This window comes from Mycteria americana, chromosome 3 (assembly GCF_035582795.1).
Source record: "Mycteria americana isolate JAX WOST 10 ecotype Jacksonville Zoo and Gardens chromosome 3, USCA_MyAme_1.0, whole genome shotgun sequence".
In the NCBI taxonomy this organism is placed as follows: Eukaryota; Metazoa; Chordata; class Aves; order Ciconiiformes; family Ciconiidae; genus Mycteria; species Mycteria americana.
The window spans coordinates 58910628-58926071 of NC_134367.1; the positions used below are offsets into that span (position 1 = coordinate 58910628).

A 15444-nucleotide genomic window follows, 5' to 3' on the forward strand; every position below is an offset into this window, starting at 1 on the left:
TATCCCCAAAGTATGACGATCCCCCAAAATTCATTAAAAAATTCTTTTTGTTAGATGGTAAAACCATGCAAGATGTAACAGTGTGACACATATGTGGTAATACAGACACTTCCAACAAAGCATAGCGGTGACCAGAGCACACAGTCTTTACAATTTTGCTAGCATTGAGCTTTCAAAGGAGTCTGGTACTGCATTATGTGGTTTTTTAGTGAAACATAGGAGCAAATGAATGAATCATTCAAGGAATGATATTTAAGAGGGACCAAAAATTAATGCAGGCCTAATGCAAAGTCTATTAAAATCGGTTGGATTTTTCCACAGTCTGCAGTGGTAATTACATCAGACTACAGTGGTATTTGGTAGGCAGCAATATAGAATTGGATTTTATTGTTATTGCTTAATAAACAATGACAGTGTCTTGATAGGATGCACTGTGTGCTGATCATGTACCTTAGGCATGTTGAGGGGACATGGTCTCTGTTGACTCATTCCTATGGCCAGCATGTTCAACTAATGTAATTACAACACATTGCATTAAAATAATCGTTTCTGAAGAACAGTCAGTGACTAAAAGATTGGTTTAAACCTTACATACAAACACATTTATGCATGCAAAAAACATATAAAACCAAAGAAGAAGGTAAAAACCATCAGGGATCTGATTATGTTAACAAGAATGGATAACATACTGGAAGTTGGTACTAGATATTCATTCAGCTGATAAAATGTAAGACAGTTGCTCTGTCCTCAAACAACATCCCCATTAGAAGAGAAGGAATATGACATTAGAGGAATTACTTTCCTCAAGTTCAAGAGGGATTTGAAGAAATGGCCATTTATCTGGAACAAAGATAAATAATCTCTGACTCAGAAAACTGTTGAAGAATTACATTTTGTATAGAACTATGCTTCCATGAGATATGTCATGGAAATATATAATATGTACTTTTCTTCTCTTTTATTGCAGTGTGATTTAAGAAGATATACCAGTCAAACTAAAGGGCAAAACCAACTTACCAATGAGAAGCATTAAGATACTAGTTATTGATATTTCATTTGTGGCAAAATAATTCAGAGATTTATACTGAGGATTTTTTTTTTCGTTTGACTTGGCGCAAATTTTGTACATACTTATAAATGCTTGGAGCTACTTAGTTTAATTTTAGTGAAATGTTTTGACCTAGTTAAGAGGAAGGGAATGAAATCATTGTCCAAAAGGCAGAAATAATATTACTAATTGGATTCATTTTGCAAAGTTAGGCAAATCAGATTCTTATTACTGGATCTAAACCAGCATGCTACAAAATAATACTTTTTTTTTCATTGTCTTTTTTTTCAGTAGGCTGAAACCCTCATATCTTGTTTAGTTAGACCTATTTGTCTCTACATTTATAGTAAATATAGGTGTGTCTCTAATAGTTTGCTAGGCAAATCATTTTTAGGCTTAGCATGAGAAGTAATCAATTCATGAACTAATTGTAAAAAATCCAACTTTTGACTACCTTGTCCGTTGTCAATTTCTGCTCATCCTCCAACTCATTTTTTCACCAAAGATGCCTCTTTATTTTTGGGATCTTTCCCTGGGCTCTGAGTTTTCCTGTATATACCCTGGTAGAATTTTGCTCATTCTCTTTTGATGTAAACAGTCATTCCAAGCTCAGAAGGCAAGTGTAATGGGAGAGGTCCAATAATGTTTGTGGACCAAGATTTAGAGTGCACTTCAGACACCTTGAACATGATTTAGGTTGAATGACTGCACCTGCATTTGAAGTCATGTTCACAAACCAGGTCTCCAATGACAACAGAAAATATCCCTCCCTTATGGACTGCAAAACTGTCCAGATATTAAACTTAGTGCTGTACATGTGCATGAGCCACAAGAGCTAGGTAAATACATTACTAGATGTGCCTGATAGTACAAGAATTAGTCCAGAATTATTTCTAAATTTTACTAAGTGACTGTTTTGAAGTATTTTACCTAAAGAAGTCTCTGAAGCAGAAACAGACTTTTATATCAAATAGATAATAGTGGAAGGTATAAAGTTGAGTCTTTCCAGGTAAAGAGGGCTCTGAATGAGTGTCAGCTAAATCCCTTGGAGACTACACAGTGATTATAGGAAATAGGGTTACATCAGGCTGGCAGCCAGTCACCAGTGGGGTTCCCCAGGGCTCAATTTTAGGGCCAGTTCTCTTCAATATTTTTATAAATGATCTGCATGCAGGAATCGAATGCACATTAAGAAAGTTTGCCAGTCATACTACATTAGGAGGAGCTGTAGAGTGGCCTTACAGAGACATCTGGATAGACTAAAGAGCTGGACAATCACCAACCGTATGAAATTTAACAAGAGCAAGTACCTGATTATGCACCTGGGATGGGGTAATCCTGATTATACATACAAATTAGGGGATGAGAGACTGGATAGCAGCCCTGTGGAAAGAGATCTGGGGGTTTGGGTTGATGTCAAGTTGAATATGAGTCAACACTGTGCCTTGGCAGCTAAAAGGGCCAACTGTGTCCTGGGGTGCATCAAGCACAGCATAGCTAGCCGGTGGAGGGAGGTGATGGTCCCACTCTGCACTGCACTGGTGTGGCCCCACCTTGAGTACTGTGTGCAGTTTTGGGTGCCTCAATATAAGAAGGACATCAAGCTATTGGGCTGTGTCCAGAGGAGGATGACCAAGATGGTGAGAGGTCTCAAGGTCAAGACTTACGCAGTGTGTCTGAGGTCACTTGGTTTGCTCAGCTTGGAGAAGAGAAGGCTGAGGGGTGACCTCTCATCACAGTCTAGAACTTCCTTGGGGGGGGTAGCGGAGGTGGAGGTGCTGATCTCCTCTCTCTGGTGACCAGCAATAGGACATGTGGAAGTGGCGTGAAGCTGTGTCAGGGGAAGTTCAGATTGGACATTAGGGAAAAGTTCTTCACTGAGAGGGTGGTCAGTCACTGGAACAGGCTCCCCAGGGAAGTGGTCGCGGCACCAAACCTGTCAGAGTTCAAGGAGCATCTGGACAACACTCTTAGTCATATGGTTAATATTAGGTAGTCCTGTGAGGAGCAGGGAGTTGGACTTGATGATCCTTATGGGTCCCTTCCAACTTGAGGTATTCTATGGTTCTATGATTCTATGATACACAAGGATAGAGAAAGTATCGTCACCACCATTTTAGAAGCAAAGTAATTACAGCTGCATTTTGTCAAGGGCTTGATGTTGCTGATGTTGTACTCAAAGCATGTCTGGCGGACAGGAATTGTTGGAAGTTTTTGAATCCTAATGATGTTTTTGTAGGAATTGGGCACTAGGCCAGCAGTTTTCCCTCTTTCAAAAACAGGGATGTAGGGGCCAAAAAATTCTGTGCTTGCACGGGAAGGTGCTTTATGAATCTAAAAACCTTAGGCTTTATAGAACCTCGTTGGCAGACTATTTGGGTTGTTAAAATCCTCTAAAATAATGTCTTGGGTCTGACCTTATATTTTTAACAGTGGTTTTCACTGTTGATTGGCAAGGACTCTCTCTGCTCATTAATCTTCGGGATTTATCTCATGGATTTTAGATTAGAGTCTATCAATGTGGTCTATAAAGCACATTCACGGTTGTGGCACAGCTAAAGCTTGCATAACAATAAGAAAAGGTTCTCAGTAATTTGAAAATTGAGCTACTAAAGTTCAAGTGCTATTAACATGTAGCTAACATTTAGGTGCTACACAGAAATTGAACTGAATCAACCCTTCTTTTGTCACTGTGTTGATTACTTTGAAAACTTATGATTGTTTATTGGGAAGGTGGACTTTAAACTGAGTCCAAGTAGCTCTCATCATAATGCAAAGCTGATTGAGAATCTCTCTCTGTAATTCCTAATTGTAAACAAATCTTGACAACAAATAAATTCAAGGTAAGGTAATGGAATTACCAAATATAGCCAAAGACAAAAAAAGGAGATTAGTTTAGAGCTAGGGATAGATGTCCCTGTAGAAGATGCAGCAGGAACCTAGAGATTCTCCCCATGAAGTTCTTTGTTTCAAAAGGTAAAACTTACCCTTTGGGCATTTAAATAGATTGTCTGTAATTCATAATTTAGATTACAATGTCACTATGCTGACAAGCTATTTATAAGCTTATAATTAACATAAAAACTGATGTATTGTTCTGATTTGTGGTGTGTATTTACAGATTTTGAGTTTACAACCTTATTGCAATCTATAAGAACTTTTCCAGTGACATTTAATCAGCTTCATACCAGACCATAAAGCTTTTATTTTACCTATCTACCACAATATATGTCTGATATTTCTCCCTTATATGGCTTTTCTATGTAGAAACAATCAGGAAGATTAATTCAAGTTAACTTTAAAAATGGATTAATTAGGCCATATAAAAGTGTTGTGTGGGCACTCATTCAGAATTAAAGCAGCCTCAGTGAAATTTACATTAATTCAATTTCAAAATAGGTTAAATCAAGGTCACCTTAGTTCTTAATAAGTGACCAGTCAAGCATTCAGCACTGTTTAACTGAGCTCTTTAAACATACACCTCTTGTTAATGCACAGTATGCCTCTGGTTAGGCAAGCCTGACGAGATTTAGTCTCTAAGTATTTCTTTAAAAGTCAACTTCAGAATAGTAGAAAAACTAACAGCAAGTTGTTGAAAAGTCTGCATATGCAGCGTTGGTTCTCGCAATTCTAAAAAAACATGAAATGTTGAGACATTCCTGTATATCTGCAGAACAGAGGCTGTTCTATAAGGACTCTCTTGCAAGCAGCCTTAGTGCGCAGCTCATCCTGCTCTCAAGCTGAGCGCTTGTACTGCAGAGCGATGAGCACCCTGGAAAATCTCACTGAATGAGAATATCCTGCATAGACACAGGTCTTGTAAATGAATGAGAACAGATCTTATACAAAAAAAAATCTGAAACTTCTTAGAGTGCCAGTTCCTTCTATTATTTTCCAGCCAATAGCACACTTTCTTATGTCCCGAAAACACAACATTAATATTAGTATTTATTGCTGAATTCTGGTGAGAAAAAAAAGATGAATCTCTAATATAAATTGTTTCAAGGATGCTATTACTGTTTTCATTATTACTTTCAGAGACACAGCTGTTACAGTTAATGGTCCATTCCTTGATCTATATTTCTATTTTGAGAAAGGACATAATATCTTTTCTCCTCAACATTTTTGTTCAGCTTCTTTGATCTAGTTGCATTCAAATGGTCAGCTTCAGGAGTATGAGTTTATACAGAAGTTCTTCCAGAATTTCTGGGAGAAACTGCTGACAGAATAAGAGAACCATCGTACCTCTGAGATACACAGACTACCTGGGTGACAAGGAGAGTAGAAAATATAGTAACTGCAGTTCATCACCTATCTATAGTGAGAGCTACCTGTCCTGCAGTGATGAAGTTCTTGCCTTCTCCTTTGAATATCGTGCACTATTTTTAAAGTAGTTCAATGCTTCTATTTTATAGAACAGTACCAATATGTTTGTGCTTAATGAAATTGACAAAAACTGCTACTTCAGAATAATGAAAAAGATCATATTTTCCTCCAAAGTCTTCAAATGCTTCAGAACCAAGGAAAAAATAAAGGCAAGCGGTCTCATTCTCTTTCAAAGTAATGACCCATGGAAAAAATCTTACACATTGCACTGCTGATAAGTTTATGTTCCCTCAGCACTGAGGAAACATCCTTGATGGTCTCTCAAATGGCGCTCATATCAAACCTCACATTAAATAGAACTTTCTGCTTTTGCAGATTTGGAAATTGTCTTTGCATTGGAAAATATATTACAGGAAGACAGAAAGTACAAAGCAATAAAACAACTTTACAGTAATAAGCCAATCACCACATGCTAATACAGACATGTAATGAATTCATCCACTGGAGTTGCTGAGGTTTTCATGTGGTGATCAATATGTGCCATTGAATACCTTTTGCTGATAATATGATGAAATGATTCTTCTTTATGCTAGAAAACATCTGAGAAACTGTATTGCTCTCTATCACTGCAGAAGCAGAGGAAAAATATAGCCGAGAAATGCTTTTTTTCATAAAAGTGCTAGCATAGTATGTTCATATAAACAGTGTTCCAACTTTGCTTAATGATAATTTCAGTTTTCCCAGAGGTACAACTTCTTTGACTAGACAGTAAGTATAGAAGTTCTCATGTCCAAGAAAGTGTTAAACCTCTAATAATGTATGAGGGTAGATGCATGAATTATGTAAGTCTATTTACAACACACCTATTTACATGGAAGTTAGCATGACTAGTTTGATTTCTCTTAACCTTGAGAATAATCCACACATTTCTCTAACAAAGAAATGTATATAGGATTAGTATCAATCTCATTATTTCTCACTTTTCATGCTCTTCCATCACAGCCTCTCTATATTTCTGCCACATTTCCATATCTGCAGGCACAGTAAAAACATCAACCTCTTCAACTAGCTGTATGACAAATGCAACACACATTGTTTCCTGAGTTTTCAGCCATGAGGACAGTTACAAGGTAATTGCAATAAACATAATCAACTTTTGATTAATTTAGATTTTCATACTCTGGTATAAGCCTTGAAACAAACTAGGACTTACATAAAAGTATACAGCTGTTCATATAAAGGGTGTGGTAAATAGTCTTCACCACAGAGTTGAATTTGTACACTCCTCAAATTTTACTCCAAGATAGAAAAATCTGCTTCTGGGTGCATGCAAATACATTTGTTATAAGATAGAAGAAAAAAAATTAAGTTCCAAGAATTCCCATTTTTTTTGCGTGGGTAAGCTTCAGTCTGGGTACAGGTGTCAATTTTGACATTTAGGACAGGAGAAAGAAGCAAAAAGAATTCTAAGTAAATGCTTGCAGCTCTACAGGGGAGTGAAATTTAGTGTCTACTGCACATATTACAATTGTTTAATGAAAGGTACAGTACTGCTTAAAATTCAGTTTAAATGCAGAGCATTCTAAAATTGAAGATATATACAGCTTTTTAAGTTGTTTGTCTTTGATTGCTTTTTAGTATCAGGGAAAGGTGGAAGGACTCTGATTAAAATCTAAGAACTCATGAATCTATTCAGCTTTTGAAAGCTGAAAGAAGATTTCCTATTTAAATTTTTAGATTAGCTCAGAATGTGTAAATCCTTTTCTACTTCCATTTATCAGCAAAAGGTATTAGCATTCAGCGCACTGGGGAAAATGGACTGGCTTCATCTGCAAACAGAACAGGCAAAAGCTATCAAGTTCCAACTCAAGTGTACATGACCTAGGATTTGGTCTCAACTTTTAAATTCCCAGTGTGAGCAAATAGCAAAGAACAACATTCATAAAGAGAAATCACTTTGATGTTTTTCTGCAAACCTTTCATCCATTGTCTGAAAACTAACTTATTCTTTTTAGTGGACAAAGAATAGTCTGAAAATAGTAAGTTCTGTTTGCACAGCCAGTTATGAAGAACTGTTTACACAGAGCTGCTTACGATCTGGGAAACATCCCAGAATAATGAAGAATAATTGCACAATGATAATGCACAATTAAATTAACCAATCATAACAATTACTGTAAAAAAAAGCCACAGTAACACAGTTTTTGAATGATGTAAATTTTACAGGAGTGTGGTGTGCAGGGGAAAGTTCACAGGCAGACAAGTTTTAGTACATTCCTGTTTTACACTGAATTTGGAATTTTGGTCCATAAGATAATTCTTTTATCTACTGACAAAATCTTTGGTTTAGCTTACTGGTTATTTATTATGATTAGCACCACTTGATCTATATGAATTCTATATTAATAAAATAATATAAACTTTTTGCTAGCATAGATTCTACCTTCTGTATCTATCAGTTAACAACAGAAACATTAAGAGGAATTAAAGTCTATATCTGACTCTATAACTCTGTATTCCTGATTTTAAAAAAAGATGAAAGTAAAAGCTAAGCCATTCTTATATGTAAATGTAGTTGCCTTTACACAACAAAGTCTTGTGAGCCATGTGTGTAAATATTTTCATACAAATACACATGCTAACATTTGGATGCTTGATCTTAGCATTTCATTTGCATTTTCTCTTCCTTGATGTCAGATTACTCTGTACTTTTTTTATACTTAGCTACCTTTTTTATTATTATTCAAGTATTTTAAGTTTATACATATGGATAAATAGATGTTTCTAAATACACAGATACATATAACTACACATATATTGCACATTTTATATCATGTATATAGGACTCTAAAGCATTCTACATATAGTACAAGAGGTAAGAAAATTGTATACTGCAAAACAGTCCAGATGATTAGAGGTGAAATTCTTTTCTCAGTAGTTTAAGACAACAAAGTTGCACTGGGAGGATCCATATTAATATTTAGTTCATATTTTCTGTGTAAACCAGTCACACCTCACAGGGGAGATTAAAGACTTTGGTCCTTGTCTGTCATGAATCAGTGTAGTCCCACTGAAGTCATAGGGATTGATTTATACTAGTCAAGAATTTGGAACATATCTTTATTTTTACCGTAAACTAGGAAAAACATGGAGCTAACTGGTGACACAATGCAGGGAGATTTCCTCCTAAGATGCCCTACCTTTACTCACCTTTTTTGCGGGGGTTGGGGTGTGGGGGAGGGCACACGGTGATGGGAGACAATATTTATTAATGTGAGAGAAAATAGATTGAACATGCTTCTCCAAATGTGGCTTTCTATGAGGAACAGATTTTCTATGAGCAGTACATATTTGTTTTAAATAATGCACTGCCAAATTAATTACAGGCCACTTGGTTTATAAAAAGTAAATAGCTAAGTATATGTTTAAAAGTTTAGGAAGGTGGTAAAGCAGTACCATTTGAGCAAATCGTTCTCCACAGGAACAATATTTATAGATTTGATTTACTTGGCTCGCCTCACATCTTGTCCCTTAGACTTGAGTGAGACATGTGAAAAGATTGCAAGAATTATCTCCTTTACAAAAAAACCCCCCAACAACAACAACAAAAAACAACCACAAAAAAACCCACAAACAAAACCAAAACCAAACACAAAACTAAAAAAAACAAACAAAAAGGAAAATTTTGGAAAGCAAAAGGAAACTCCTTTACAATAAAGGAAAATAATATACCTGATGTCAGGTTGTGATGTCGTGGAGCTTCTTTTACTGGCGGGACTCCTAAAGAACAAAACAGATGCCAAATTAATCTTCAGTTTCAGGCCAAAATATTTAAATAAATTTCAATAAGAAACATGCTATTTTATTGGAATCAACTCACTGATAGGAATCTGTATAAAACAGATTGGCTTTTTAAACATGACTTTCCTAGTAAATTATTTAAACATAGAAATTTTATGTCTAGTAAAACCATAGAAGCAAACTGCTTCTGGATATTAGTTTAGCAAACTTGCACCAGTACAACTAATGAACTGTTATCCTTTGAAGTTCCAGGACTTCAATATACAACGTTTATATGCAAGTCACTGTCTTTAACCAATGTAGAGAAGACATTTATGTCTTAGACCACTAACTTAATAAATTAGTGGAACTTATTACTATTAATTGTCTTCAGAGGTATAGCAGAAACGATTTCTCTGTCTGCATATTACTGTAGGGAAACAATCAAGACAGTGCTGTGTCCAACAGGTTAGACAGAATATAGGTGACCACGAAGTCTATCTTATGTATAGAAAGCGCTTCTTGTTATCAATGTAGTTATGCTACAATATGAAGCTGGTGATCTAAAGCGTCACACAAGCTATGGAGATGAACTTTGCACTGCCTCACTAGGAAGCATAACAGCAGAGTAAGTGGGGACTACTAATCCACTCGTCTGTGGATACAGTGCTGGAGGACCCTACAGACAGGCTAACGCGTTACCAGCCAGGCAGGGTGACAGGCAGGGCTCTGCTGCAGCCAGATTGGATGTGCCGATGTAATCCTTCATACTCATGTGCAGAGGAGCCATCACACATTCAATTACTGGGGATTTATGCACAATTTCATCATTTCGTCTTACTTGCACATATTTATAAAGACTAACAAAGCTCCTCTTTCCAATCCCATGAAAAAAACTAATGTTTGCATTTTCATTGCTGTTTGCAGATATTTTAATCCCTTTATTACCTTTGGTTTTTTCATCTTTCAGATGTTTCTTCTCAATTGGTTTTTCTAGCAAAGAAAAAGTAGCACAGTTCAAGGTTGGTAAATTGACTGCTGAATAGATTATTACCTAGAGTTTTCAAGTAAAATTATTTGAAAATTAACACAGATCTTTTAGGGGTTGTTTCAAATAGCAATACATGCAAAATTGTAATCTCATACTATTTTTATTGTGATCTTCTACATATATACGCACACACAGAGTAAATTCCTACCTTCTTTTTCCTTAGCTGTCTTTGTTTTTTTCATGGCTAGAAAGATTTGCAAGGAAATAACATTAAGTGATAGGCATAAAAAATACGGGGCTCTTACAATAAGTACATTGCACAAAGCTGATCTCCCTAGTAATTTCCCTGGAATAATAACTGTGCTAAATGTGTCTCATGGCATGTATACAATGTATCTAATATTACAACAGTGGCTGCTACCCTCAGTGGCAGTAGCAGTTCTGGGCTTTCTGAACAGTCATTGGAAATCGTTTGAATATTGCTGGTTGCAGAGTAGTTTGGAAACTCCTGATAAAGGCATTAGGCACTAGAATTCTGTAATTCCCTAACTACTGCCAGAATTCCCTAATTACTTGTTCCCAAAATATATCAGAGAAGGATCCCTCTGCCTACTGCCTGCTTTTTACCCTCTTTCCTGGAGCAATCTCAATGGTCTGAAACAAATAAACAAAATAAAACACCCCCCCCCAGTATATGGAGCTAGATGGACCTTTAGAACCACCAAATGTGACCATTCTGAAGTCCTGCAGTACTAGATTCTGATTTATTTTATTTAGTTTATTTTTCTCTAATTGTGCATTCACTTAGAACATGTTCTTTTTTCTTTTCAGCATCCTTTTCCCCAGCTTGCAAACACAGACATTTGGTCTGTGACTCCATTCAACAAGGCAGCCTGAAATTAAGTAAGGTATATTGCTTAGGCATCTGAGCTCATTTCAATATTCCCTGTTGACTACAGGAGAGAACTGGCAGGCTGCCTTCGAATTGTTCATTTTCTCTTCATATCACCCAACTGGTTGTAATAATGCTTTGTTCAGTCTTCTGGTGCATGTGTTATCTGATTAACACTAGCTTGCTCAGTGCTGATCACCTGTGTCTAGCTCACCAAAACATGCTGCAGAAGATGAACAGTGAAAATAACATAATCAGCCGATTAGAACAGTCTTTGGTAGAGAACTGCGTAGCTGCAATGCTGTCAGTTTACCAATGCTGGTTTACATCAGCGTTGTTCATTGTTGATGAACAATATGTATTAATCAACACTGGTATGTTCATTAGTTCTTTCCATAAGACATATCAGAGAAATGTAATATTTACCTGCTGTTGGGATTTCACCTGTTGGCTCTCCAGGACAATAATCAGAAATGAAGAGGAAGAGGGGAAGGAAAAGAATATGAGGTTCAGTACCATGTTTTTTCAAGGCAAGTAACCATTTAAATATATCTCTTTCATCTGCAACTTTTCTGCAGGATATTAATTTGCAAAGAAATATGCCTTAGCAATGGGCGTGTACACAAAATTTCATACTGAAAGCTGAGTCCCACTCTTTGAAGTACTATAATCCAGCATGCAATGGTTCCTGCAAATGCAAACACTGTGCCAATAAAGCTTTCCAGCAAGCAAATATTTAAAGAGAGTTCTTTTTAAATGTGCATTCAAGGTTATAGCTGACTATGCTATTTTCCAAAAAATTTATTCAGTTTAATTGTTACCTCTCTTTTCTTATCATCCACACATCCCAACCAAAGACTGACACTGACCTTGAATAGCTCGCATTCACCCCTGTATAACTGTTTCTCCTGCATTATCAATTTGCCTTGCCTTTTAAGAGGAAAGCTTCTTGAGAGCTGGAAAAATTTTGACTACATCTTTGCACAGCACCTAGCACAAAAGAAGCATATATTCCCATGCTATTGTAATACCCATAACAATAAATGAAAATTGATCAATGAGATGGGATAGAAATTCCCTGGTAAAACCATCATTACTCTTTTTAAATTGAAGGAATGAATTATATTGTGATTTGGAATCCAAGAATTTTTTACACATCGTTACTTCATTAGTCCCAGTTTTATTTTAGAACCCAATTTTAAGGAAAGAGAATAACCTTACTAGCCAGGCAAAGCCTTTATTCTTTGAACCTAGAGCTGGATAAAAAAGGAATATGCTCACAAAACATTTCAAGGTCTCTTTTGATTGAATTGTCTCTGTGTGTTCTTCATGCAGAGTTTTGACTTCAGATGAACATGAGGTTCTACAGCTCACACCAAGGTGAAAATGTTTCAGTCAATGCTTTTTCAAGAGGAAGACTGAGCAATTAAGCATGGTTTTCACTAACACATCCCAGGAAGCTTTCATTCAGGTCTTCATTCATAAGGAGATTCATAAATGTCAGTGATCAATACTTAGGCACCACAGGCATTCAGCAAAGGCCAGTTTTGCTGCTATTAAATGCGAGCACACTTAAGTCCTTTAATATTTACATTTCTGCTTATGATCATGCTCATACTTGCTGAAAGCTGATACATTACTGCATCATGACCCATGGATTAATACATCTCCTCATTTTCACAAGGAAAAAAAATTGTCTGAGGCACCAAATCTAGGAAAGGCGTTCATGCCCTCACTCCTTAACTGAGGAGTTTTTCCTCTTGATTGCAAAACATGGTTTGGTATTACTTCTTGCATGAGTAAGAAATGCCACCAGTTTTGTCCTCTGTTCAAGGTAACCTTTCACAATTTGAGAGTCTTTAGTCAGTATCCAGGGAGTAAATTCTGAGTTTCATTGCACATTCAAATTTGATATAGGATCAATTGCTGTCAAAGACCCCCCCTATGTGCTAAAACAGAAATAGTGAAAAATAAGATAGTTTACCAATTACTTTTATAATTACATGGTAATTCACTTAGCAGGTTACTGTAAAAATGTATTTGTTGTTAATTTGGGGACTTTTCAAACTCAAACTTGTATTTCTGTTTATAACCTGTCATTCATTTAATGATACAATCTCTCTACTGATTTAAACCACATTTACTTTTACAGTAAGACTGCACAGGGTGTAATGTGTGAATAAATTTGGCCCAGGAAAAGTGTATGGATTTATTTTGCCTTCCTACTAGACCTGAACTCCAAAATCAGCGAGTATTTTGTGTCCATGGCTACGTCTCATGCTGAATTACGTGATAGCTATGTTCGTGTTATGGCAAGCATGCTGTACACCTGACTGAGAAATATATGAAGCAAAGCTATATAGAGCTCTAGAAATAAAGAAGGCAGTGATCCAACTAAGTGTTCTTCTTTGAGTGGAAAAAAGTAATTTAAAATAGATAGCTCTGGTGCTTAAAATTTTGAACTAGCTATATTCAAGGATGGTTAGCTCAAAATAGGCACTGTAAACTGTACAAAAAGAATTACTTTTGTATATGATCATAGGTCTGCTTGTTACTGTTTTTTATTTTTCTCTATTTTTTTGCTTTTCTTTTTCTAAAGGCACTGTTAACCTTTATAATGATTTCAAGCAGCAGGATATAAGCTCAAGTATGTGCTACAAATATCCCTCTGCAAAGGTCAAGGGAAAATATCTTGGCTGTTCCTTATATTCACAATATGCCAGGCTAATATAGGTCTTGATAAAAAAACATTGTAGACAGTGATTTTGAATTAAAATGACCCTTACTGCAGAAAGCATGAGGAATTAGTCACTTAAATCTTTGATGGTTCTCTAATAGAAGAGAGTGCCATCAGTGGCTCTCTCAGATAAATCAGTGCAGAAGACATAAAATGTCGGTGAACAGATCCAGTGAACATAAGACTGAACAAATCTGAATAATGGAATCAAATAGAGGAAAATGTACTTAAAATACTGGCAAAAATGGAAATAAAACCCACCAGTAGCTTCACAGGAAGTAATAATTTTACAATGATGACTTGAAAACTGAATACTGCAATTCAGGACTGCAGGAAATCCTTAAATGTTGGCACGTTTCATATGCTTCATGTTCCCCCTTTCCCTTTGGAGCTCAGGTTCAGAATAGCACTGTGTCTTGTGACAGGTGTTTAAGAGCAAGTATTCATCTTGTCTAACTCCAAGCACCTTACATAGGAGACTAATTTAGGAAGCTTAATGGAATCCGTTTGCCTTGCCTTGTTGTCAGCTTCTGACCTGGAGCAGGAAGAGGTCTGTGTCTCATGGGGCTTGGCCTTGGTTTTGGATACTCTTTATAGATTACTTTGCATCAGAATAACACATGGTTTGGTCTTGATGTGCCAGGCACAGTACAAAAAAAGGAAACAAAGATCCCGTGCTAAAGAGGCTATAAGTAATTCATCTGTGAAGGTCCATACTTCAACATTTTCACAATTCAAAGCATGCAGTGTAAGCACTGTCCTTCTGATTGTTGTCTGATCATGATTTGCAGTATGTAACATGCAATGACTTGCCACAATAAGCATAGAACCCAGTCTTTATCTATTCAGAAGTCTTACCGACCTTAACAAGGACATTATCCAATGACTTCAGTGGAAGTCTTTGTTATGCAAGAAATTCCCCTTGAATCCTCCTTAAAACTCATCTAAAATGGAAATATTCCTTTCTCTTCTTTAATTTAATTCAGTTTTTTTATTAAAGAAGGAAAAAAAGGCGTATTGAACAAGACCAAGAATGTGCTTAGTGAATTCATGAAATAAGTAATTTCCAAATGGTAAAAGAAATAATGAAAAGGTTGTCCAATTCAGTTATGCTACATGCCATTTTGTTATTTTTAATAAACCATATTTTTGCATAAAGATAAATCATGTGTCTACACTCATCTAAAATCACCAGAGCATCAATTACGCTACTAGCATAATTTACTTTGCTTTTATAAAAAGTAAAAATTGCAAACAGAGTTTGAGTGTTGCAGCTTCACAATATTAAATTATAAATGTACTTAGTTTTGGTGTGTTCAGCCGTTACTAAGCAGACTGAGTGCAAGAGTATCTGTAGTATAAGCAAGAAAATAGCGTTATCTAACATGACAAAATAGCAAAAATGCAAATTGAGACAACATGCATCTGAAAAGAAGGTTTATATTCCATAGGGACCAAGACATGACACATACTTGCAGTGTTTTTCTGTTTGGCTGGGAAGCAAAAAGAGGAAAGAAAAATGGTCAGAACAGTCAGGCGCAGCATAATACTGTTACAGTGGAGAATGGCTTTATTTGTTCTATGTATTTACTGCATATCAAAACATAAATTTTAGTAATCTCACAGTAATTAATAACAATCTAATGAGGGATAATAAAAGTAGGGATGTT

The 15444-nt window shown here is 36.1% G+C and overlaps 1 protein-coding gene across 1 annotated transcript in view; it reads right to left on the reverse strand.

Annotated features, from left to right (window-relative positions):
• TRDN (triadin) overlaps nt 1-15444 on the reverse strand; it is a 234906-nt gene that overhangs the window by 11421 nt on the left and 208041 nt on the right. Inside the window, exons 34-38 of the mRNA XM_075498662.1 lie at nt 15247-15267; nt 11464-11490; nt 10354-10389; nt 10103-10147; nt 9107-9154 (exon numbers count right to left, since the gene is read on the reverse strand). Coding sequence (XP_075354777.1) covers nt 9107-9154; nt 10103-10147; nt 10354-10389; nt 11464-11490; nt 15247-15267 — 177 coding nt within the window. The remainder of the gene's footprint in view (nt 1-9106; nt 9155-10102; nt 10148-10353; nt 10390-11463; nt 11491-15246; nt 15268-15444) is intronic.